This window comes from Hippichthys cyanospilos, chromosome 15 (assembly GCF_059441005.1).
Source record: "Hippichthys cyanospilos isolate Australia breed blue-spotted pipefish chromosome 15, RoL_Hcya_1.0, whole genome shotgun sequence".
NCBI lineage: Eukaryota > Metazoa > Chordata > Actinopteri > Syngnathiformes > Syngnathidae > Hippichthys > Hippichthys cyanospilos.
In genome coordinates this window covers 19,285,502-19,293,743 of record NC_142383.1, presented here as the reverse complement: position 1 = coordinate 19,293,743, position 8,242 = coordinate 19,285,502, and the positions used below count along the sequence as shown (strand labels likewise).

The 8,242-nt window shown below is 62.3% G+C and overlaps 2 protein-coding genes across 4 annotated transcripts; one reads left to right on the top strand and one right to left on the bottom strand.

The window, feature by feature from the left end:
* Positions 1–14: 14 nt before the first annotated feature.
* On the bottom strand, positions 15–1,113 carry ufc1 (ubiquitin-fold modifier conjugating enzyme 1). Its single transcript, XM_088434268.1, has one exon. It carries the CDS (start codon positions 642–644, stop codon positions 135–137), a length of 510 nt encoding a protein of 169 aa, XP_088290394.1. The 5' UTR covers positions 645–1,113; the 3' UTR covers positions 15–134.
* Positions 1,114–1,206: 93 nt separating this feature from the next.
* On the top strand, positions 1,207–8,120 carry ythdc1 (YTH N6-methyladenosine RNA binding protein C1). Of its 3 annotated transcripts, XM_088434651.1 has the most exons (16): positions 1,225–1,394; positions 2,432–2,533; positions 2,633–2,898; positions 3,031–3,434; positions 3,495–3,542; positions 3,609–3,703; positions 3,921–4,029; positions 4,112–4,229; positions 4,313–4,397; positions 4,571–4,725; positions 6,546–6,622; positions 6,701–6,737; positions 6,806–6,845; positions 7,361–7,426; positions 7,486–7,692; positions 7,799–8,120. In XM_088434651.1, exons 2-16 carry the CDS (start codon positions 2,483–2,485, stop codon positions 7,961–7,963), a joined length of 1,923 nt encoding a protein of 640 aa, XP_088290777.1. In that variant the 5' UTR covers positions 1,225–1,394; positions 2,432–2,482; the 3' UTR covers positions 7,964–8,120. The 3 variants fall into 3 exon arrangements, with proteins under 3 accessions (XP_088290775.1, XP_088290776.1, XP_088290777.1); XM_088434649.1 differs by having other exon boundaries at positions 1,207–1,394; positions 3,031–3,430; positions 6,546–6,737; XM_088434650.1 differs by having other exon boundaries at positions 1,207–1,394; positions 3,031–3,430; positions 3,495–3,703.
* The last annotated feature ends 122 nt before the right edge of the window (positions 8,121–8,242 follow it).

Sequence of the window (8,242 nt, the reverse complement as noted above, 5' to 3'; positions counted from 1 at the left end):
AATAAGCACTCGGATCGATGCGTGACGTTGTTTATTTAGCTTCAGTTATTGTTTGCCAGGCCCCATAGAACTCGGATCCCCGTAACTCTCAGCACACGTCCCCTTTTCGCTCACGGTCTTCTGGACGGGCGGCGTCACTGCGGCGCCTTGGGCCGCTCGGCGTGGACGACCAGGCCCTTGGCGATCAGGTCCGGGACCTCGACGGCGAGCCACGGGCCGAGCCCGAGCGCCATGAGGTGGGCCAGGCCGAAGCGCGGCGCGTTGCGCGCCCACAGCGGCGCGAAGTGTTCCGTCAGGCAGATCTTGCCGCCGCGGTACATCTTGGCCGTCTTTCCGTCCAGCTCGGGCAGCGCCACTTCCGGCGCCGTGTCCGGGTACGTCACGGGGATGTCGAACTCCAGGCGGAACTCGTAGCGCAGCAGCTCGTGCACCAACCAGCACGTGCCGCTCCAGCGAGTGCCGTCCGCGTTGGACTCGAGGCGGAACCAGTCGTTGTCGGCCGCCTTGTTGTTCTCCACGTAGCGGATCAGGGCCTGGTACTCCTCCTTGAGGCGCTGCGGCCACAGCGCGCGTTCCCGCGGGCCCGCCTGCGTCTTCAGCAGCGGGATCTGGGACACGGCCTTGCGCGTGCTCTCGTCCGCCATCCCGGACCGGATCGGCGCGACGCGGCGGAGATGGATCGCTGACGTGGACCCGGGCCGAGCGCCTCCCTCTGCGTTCGGGCGCGTGACCGCCACCCAACGGTGGAAACGGGGACTTTCGCAGCCAAGCGGGTTCGGAACAGTACCGCGCCTCAAATAAAAGCCCTTCCGTTCGGCGGCCTCGTTATCCCGCCGAAGCGAACCGTTTCAACTTAACGCTTCCGGTGCCCGATGACCTCATTTTCTCACCGGCCCATTGAAGCCAACAATTGTAATCCCGCGACGGATTCAGATCCAGCTCCACGAACGTTTTCAAAATAAAATGTCCCAAGTTACCCCTCATCAAACTGCTAAACTCTTGCTCGGCTTATTTTTTGATATACCGCCGGCTAATTTTCTCTCTCCGTTTTGTTTAGATCAATGCATTTAAGCGCGAGTGTACCGCCACTTCCAATATGGCGGAGGCTCCGCGGTTGACATCAAACCCCCCCCCCCCCCCCCCCACGTCAACCACCCATGACGTCACAGCCACGCCGCCCAGTTAGCGGAAGTTGCCACCAGGTAGACGAATAACTTCCTGTCCGGGCGGCCATCTTAGCATTTTCTCCCAGTCGTCGTCGCACTCGACAATCGTCCGCATTTTCGGAAACCTTCAAAGGAACTCTTTTCTCCGTCGAGCGCGAGCGGCTCACTCGCGTCGGTATCACCGACGCTTCGGCGACGAGATGGCGGCCGACCGCCGCGACGACAAAGGTGCGCCTTAGTTCGGCTAGCTTGGCTAGCTCCTTGGCTAGCTCCTTGGCTAGCTCCTTGGCTAGCTCCTTGGCTAGCTCCTTGGCTAGCCTTTGTTTTGTGGAGCCTTTTGTGTCGCCGACTGTCGGCGCTCACTCGTCCTCGCGCGTGGCGTCGCCCAGCGCTTATTTTCCTCCTTTGCGGCTTCGCAAAGTATCCTGGGTATCCCGGGTTGGCTGGCCTTGCGGCAGGAACTTAAGTATTACTTGTTGCGAAGTGTTGACATGTCAGTCACTGACATTTGTAGGGCGAGTTGCACCCGAATAGCTTCGTTTGCACGCTTGATATGGTATGCCATTCCACAAATGAACGCGCGAGCGCACGTTGATCACCAGATTTAGAATAAACAATAAAGGTCACGCCTCCAACTCACGTTTTCTTTCTGTTGCGCCGTTGTCCCACAAACCTCCAAAAATACAACAGTCATATTCGCCTCAATCGGATTAGCGGGCCAACTCTTCAGTTGTTAGAACACGGAGTAATGCAAATTTGGTGGCCAATTTGGTGCAAATTTGGTGGCCATATCTATCCATATCTGGCCCCGCCAAATGGAACGGCGAGCGGTTGTTCAGATTTTGCGCCGTATTTCCTGCACCATAAGGCGCACCTTCGATAAATGTGTACAATATGTAGAGGCCGCCGCATTATAAGGTGCGTAGAATAGAAGCTACGGTAGTGGCCGGCCTCGCCTTATGCAGACAGTAGACGGCGATGCGCTAAAGGGTGTCAAAACAATCAGATGAGTCGGTCAAACTTGATTAGCGGACGTTCGGGAATGATTTATGGAAAGCGCGGAACGTGAAGAATGGGGGGGGGGGGGGGATTCTCGGTTACGTTAAGAGACTGTTTAGATGGGCGCCAAGACCCGTCAAGAGTTCAATCTAATTAAATACGAAACTTCAATTTTGCAATGGCGTTGCAGCCTAAAGCCCTGAAGTGCGGAAAATCCACTATTGTGTGGATCGGCGCGGCTGAAGTTTGTGTTTGCCGCGCGACAGATGGCGAGCTCAACGTTCTGGAAGACATTTTGACCGAAGCGCCGGATCAGGATGACGAGCTGTACAACCCTCAGACGGAGCGACACGTCATCGACAAGAAAGGTAGCGCCCGGGACGTTTTGTCCTCCGTCCTCCCTTTTCCGTCTTCATCTTTCCCGCGTTTATTTGCGTTTGCGACGCCGCGCCGCGTTCGTCCGGCAGGAACCAAGCGGAAGAGCGAGCTTTCGGAGTGCCGCGAGCGCAAGCGGCTGCGGAGCTCCTCCGGCCGCGCCCCCTCCAGGTCATCTTCGGCCAGTAAGCGAGGCTCGGGCGCTCCCGTCTCCTCCTCGTCCTCCAAGAGGTCCGCGGGCAGTCCTCGCAGGCGGCGCGGCGCCGGCTACCGCGGCGACCGCGACGAGCGAAAGAGCCGCAGGGGAGCGAGAGACGAAAGGGCCGGACGCCGACGCTCTCCCGGGGACGGCGAGCAGGTGAGCCAACGTCGCCGCGCGGGGAAAGATCGGCCTTCGCTCTCTTCCCGAGTCCAAGCGGGCCTTTGCGATCCCGGGCGAAAACTCAGATAATAGTCTCAGAAAATCGTCTCCCGGCAAACGCGTACGCAGAAGCGGCGGAGCAGCCCGTCCCGCCGCCGGGAGGACAACCGATCAGAGGAGGACGCGGCGACAGAGTACGCGGCGGAGCAGCTTTCGGGGAGCTCCTCCCCCGCCGCCGCCGCCTCGCACGAGGATGACGAGCAAGAGGAGGAGGAGGCGGAGGAAGAGGAGGAGGGCGAGGAGGACGAGGAGGAGGACGAAGACGGCGGCGAGGAGGAAGAGGAGGAGGAAGAGGAGGAAGAAGGCGAGAAGGAGGACGACGGCGAGGAGGAAGAGGAGTACGAGCGGCGCGGCGAGGGCAACGACTACGACACGCGCAGCGAGGCGGGAGACTCCCGCTCGGCCTCTTCCGTCAGCTTCTCGGACGACGGCGAGTCGGCCCGCTCCGCGTCCGGCTCCGACGCCTCGGGTGGGTGGGGGGCGCGCGCCTCGGCGGCCGGCCGGAGCCGTCTAAGTGTGCTTGCGCGCCGCAGGTTCCCAGAAGAAGCGGGAGAAGCTGTCGTCGTCGGTGCGAGCCGTCAGTGAGTCCGCCGGCCTCGCCCGCCCGGCGCCGACCCGCGCCCACCGCGTCCGCTCTCTTCTCGCAGATCCCACCGGCAACCTTCGCTACATCCTGCGCGATTCGCGCTTCTTCGTCATCAAGAGCAACAACCACGAGAACGTGTCCCTGGCCAAAGCCAAAGTAGGCCACGCCCCCCCGCCGCAGCCTTTCTTTCGACTCTTTGCGGCGTTCCCCCGTTGGCGGTTGGGGCGAGGTTCCAAAAGTGGGCGCGAAAATCAAACGCGCGGCGCAGACATCGCTTTCGGTCTCGGCGCCGAAGCCGTCGTCGGTTTTTCCGGGCTTTCCCATTTTCCTCGGCGCGCTTTGACGATCGGGTTTGTCCGGCGTCGGCGCGCAGGGCGTGTGGTCCACGCTGCCCGTCAACGAGAAGAAGCTCAACGCCGCCTTCCGCTCGGCCCGAAGCGTCATCCTGGTCTTCTCCGTGCGGGAGAGCGGAAAGTTCCAAGGTGAGACGGGGCGCGGGCGGGGGGGGGCCGGGAGGGAGCGGCGCGGCGGCTTGAGCGGTGCGTGTGCGCGTGCGGGCGGCAGGGTTCGCCCGCTTGGCTTCCGAGTCTCTGCACGGCGGCTCGCCCATCCACTGGGTGCTTCCGGCCGGCATGAACGCCAAGATGCTGGGCGGCGTCTTCAAGATCGACTGGCTGTGCAGGTGAGCCGGCGCCCGCCCGTCCGCCGGCCGGCGGCCGCGCCTCCCCGCCGCCCTCACCCCCGCGGTCGGCTTGACCTCCGCAGGCGGGAGCTCCCCTTCACAAAGACGGCTCACCTGTCCAACCCCTGGAACGAGCACAAGCCCGTCAAGATCGGACGCGACGGCCAAGTGAGTCGGCCTTTCTTCCCTTCCTTTCTTTCCCGCCCGTTTTCAAATTTCCAAGCTCCCGCAGCGCCGCTCGTCTAAGCGCCCCCCCCCACCCCTAACCCTAACCCTAACCCCCCCCCCCCCCCGCTGGATTTGCGTCCCCGAACGAGCTTGTTTGTTTTTTTCCCGGCCAGGAAATCCAGCCGGACGTGGGCGCGCAGCTGTGCGCGCTGTTCCCGCTGGACGAGAGCGCGGACATCCAGCTGGTGGCCCGCCGCGTTCGCCACAAGCGTGAGAGCCCTTCGGAAACGCGAGCCCGCGGCCGCCCGCCGCTGCGCGAACCGGGAAGGTTAGCCAATCGCCAAGCACCGCCACCATCACCCCCCCCCCCCCCCCCCCCCCCCCCCCCCCCCCCCCCCCCCCCGCTCGCCCTCGTTCTTCCGCTCCCGGACCCCGGAGAGGGCTGGCGCCGCGGGGCCGCCGAGGATTGCTTTCATGTTTTGTTTGGCTTTCTCTCTTTGCAGGAGGTTCACTGGTAGCCAGTTGAAGCTAGCCAAATCTAGATGGACTTTTGTAAAAAAATTATGGACCGATGCACAGGGGCGAGGGAGCTTGAAGGGCAAAGGGAGAGAGAGAGCGAGGGACCGTCGCCACGACCGCACGGACTCTTTTGCTTTTTCAAGGCGGTGCGGGGGGGGCTCGCTGGACTATCCGATGAAGGGGGGGCCATTTGTCCACTCGGCCGTAAGATGGAACTGATGGGTCCGTCCGAGCGCTCGGCGCCCGAACCAGGACATTTTGTTGGGGCGCGCTTGTGTTTGATGGACTCCAAGGGTCCGGAGGCTCGGTCGCTCGGGGCTTTCCTTTGGCGGCTGACAGGACTGCGCCATCACCAGCCCTCCGCCCTTGCAAAGTAACCGGGTTTGTTTGAGGAAAAAAAAAAAAAAAAAAATCATGGACGCTGTGACGATGTGGAAACAAACTTTGTAGAATCCAAAGTCCACTTTTACATCGCAAGCGGTATGTTGACACGCAGCCTTTGATGCCTTTCCGACTTTGTAAGTCAGCACGATCACTACTCTTACACTTTCGACGATCGACCCACATTACGGCGGACCGTAGACCCGAGGGCCGGCGGGACCGGACGGGAAGAGACCGGCGGGGCGGACTTGGGGACCGGCGGCCCCGACGGGTAAGGTTCCGGTCCGGGCTCGGGGCGCCGACCCGAAAGGCCCCGGGGCCGACTCGGCCGACGTCCTCGGGACCGGCGGGGCCGCCGGCAAAAACCCGCGGTGACCGACCGGGGGGGCGCGAGGGGGGTTCGTCCTCACCAACTTTGTAGTGACGGGGAAACCGGAAAGACTCGGACGCCGACAACTTTTGGAGCGGTCGGACGAACGGGGGCGGCTTCGACCTGACGAACTCTTTCAGTGCCGCGGACGAGAAGTTTCGTCTTTTCAAACGCTAAAAAAAATAATTCTCATCAAATACGCCGTTTTTTTTAATTTTATTTTTAGCGGAAGGTAGCTTCTGCCTATTAATATTAAGCGGATTGAACACCGTAGCGGTAACTGCGACCGCTAGAGGGCAGTGTTGCCATCCGTACCACACGTCCGTGAAATTGCAACGCAATCTTTGGCAGCGGGCCCAAAAGATGAGAAAACGTGCCCAAACAAAGGCGCCTTTTGCGCTCGCTCGGCACTGAAAGACTTGGCGCGGGCAAGACTTGGAAGTTGACTCGAGGATGAGCGGGACGTCCCGGAAGGACTTGCCGACACAAGCGGCGAGCGAGGCAACTAAGTAAAAGACGCTCCGACCGACCGACTGATAGACCGACCGACCGACCGACGACGGCTCGGCGAAAAACCGAGGGACGGACCAAGTGAGTAGACCTGGATTTGGGAGCGTCGGGGCAAAAATCCGGACTGAGACATAAACGAAGCCAAAGGTAAGACAAAGCGGGAAGACTGCGGGAGTGACCGTAGGACCGGGCCTAGAAAGCGGGACGACTCGGGGGACCCGGCGCGTACACCCGAGCTAGCCAAATGCCCTTTCGGTTTTCATTTTGTGCCGGGGCTCGCCGAAGCTCGCCGCCGGAGTTCTCTTGGCGCGTGCGACTCGTGCGGCGGGCGGGGCCGGCCGGTCTCACGCGTCCGCTTGTCCAATTAGGCGTCGGCCCGAAGAGTACGACCCCCACGGCCGGAAGCGACCTCGGCCCGACTGCCCGGACTTCAACCAGCGATCAGGTGGTGCCGCCGAGCCGGCCCGCCGCCCCGTCCTTTGGCTTTTTGCGACCCGCCCTCACGCCCCCTTTTGCTTTTCAGGGTTCATCCCGGATCTGCGCAGCCAGCCGCTGGACAGGTGAGGCGTCCCCGACGCGCCGGGCGGCCTGAAAATCTCGCCGGCGTCTGTCTGTCTGTCCTTTGCAGGCGTTTCTCCAATGTGCGACGGGACCTTTTCCTCAACGGGGTGAGTGCCCCGCGCCTTCCACGCTTTATAGTTCTACGTGTACCAAATTGAGTATTATGGCAAGATGGGAGTCCAGGCTAAGCCGATCGTTTAAGTCATTGAGACGCTTGCAAATGTCCCATGTTGGACGCTGGCGTCAACTCAAACATTTCTTCTGCGCCCCGTTTGCGAGTTGCCTTTCAAAGCGTTCGTGGAAAAGTCGGGTGAAACGCCTGATAAAATATTTCCAATTTTGAATGGCGGTAAACGAGCCCGACACGGGCTAAATCGGACACCCGTAGGTCGTAGTTCTCCACCTCCCGTTTGCGAGCGTGTGGACGGGCGTGGCATATCGAAGTCGCCGTATTTTGAAAATGGATGCCATATTTGAGCCTCCCGGTGTGTTTTTCCCCCGTAGGCTTTCCTTCGATATCGCGCGCGAAATTTCACCCCGGGCTTAGATTGACTTCCTGCCGATTTGACGCATCGGCTAGCTGAAAAAAATGTGGCTGACGCGGCTTCCTGTTTGCCGTCAGTCCTACGGCGACTACATGAGAGACTACCATCACAACGTGGGACCGCCGCCCCCCTGGCAGACGCTGGTAGGCCTCGGGCTCCCTCCCCCTGGCGGGACGCGGTACTGACGCCTACCGACCTCCAGGCGGCGTACCCCGGCGTGGAGCAGCCGGCGCCCCACCACCCTCCGTACTACCACCACAACCACCCCCCGCCGCCCCCCCACCAGGCCTACCACCACCACCACCCACCCCCCCTGGCGCCGCACGAGGCCCCGCCGCCTCGCTTCAGGGACAAGCAGCGGGCGGCGGCCGCGGCGCCGCCGCCCCACCGCGCCTTCGCGTCCAGTCCGGTGAGTCCGCCGTCCGCGGGGGGCGGGCGGGCGGGCGGGGCGGGGCGGGGCGGGGCGGGGCGGGGCGGGCGGCGACCCGCTGACGGGCTCTCGCCGCCTCCGGCAGCACGACTACGACATGCGCGTGGACGACTTCCTGCGGCGGACGCAGGCGGTGGTGAGCAGCCGGCGGGAGCGCGAGCGGCAGCGCGAGCGCCCGGCGCCCAGGCGGGAGCGCGAGCGCCCCAGGGAGCGAGAGCGCGACAAAGAGAGGGGGCGCTACCGCAGATGAGTCGGCAAAAGCGTCCGCCCGGCCCGTCTCATCGCGACCTTCCGCGCGGGACAAAGAAAGAGACGCGCCGGCCAACGCGTTTGCCAGTATTGCGCAACTCTTGGCCTGTTTTCTCGTCCCGCGGACAAACGAAATAAAATGTCTTCTTACCTTGAAATACGCCGGCGCCCTCCGCAACCTTTGTCGCGCAAGAGGCCGATCGAAGTCCTCGGCTCGCTCGCTCCGACCGACTTCCCCGCCGCCAAGGTTGGCCGTTTTTTGTTTTTTCTCCAACTTTCC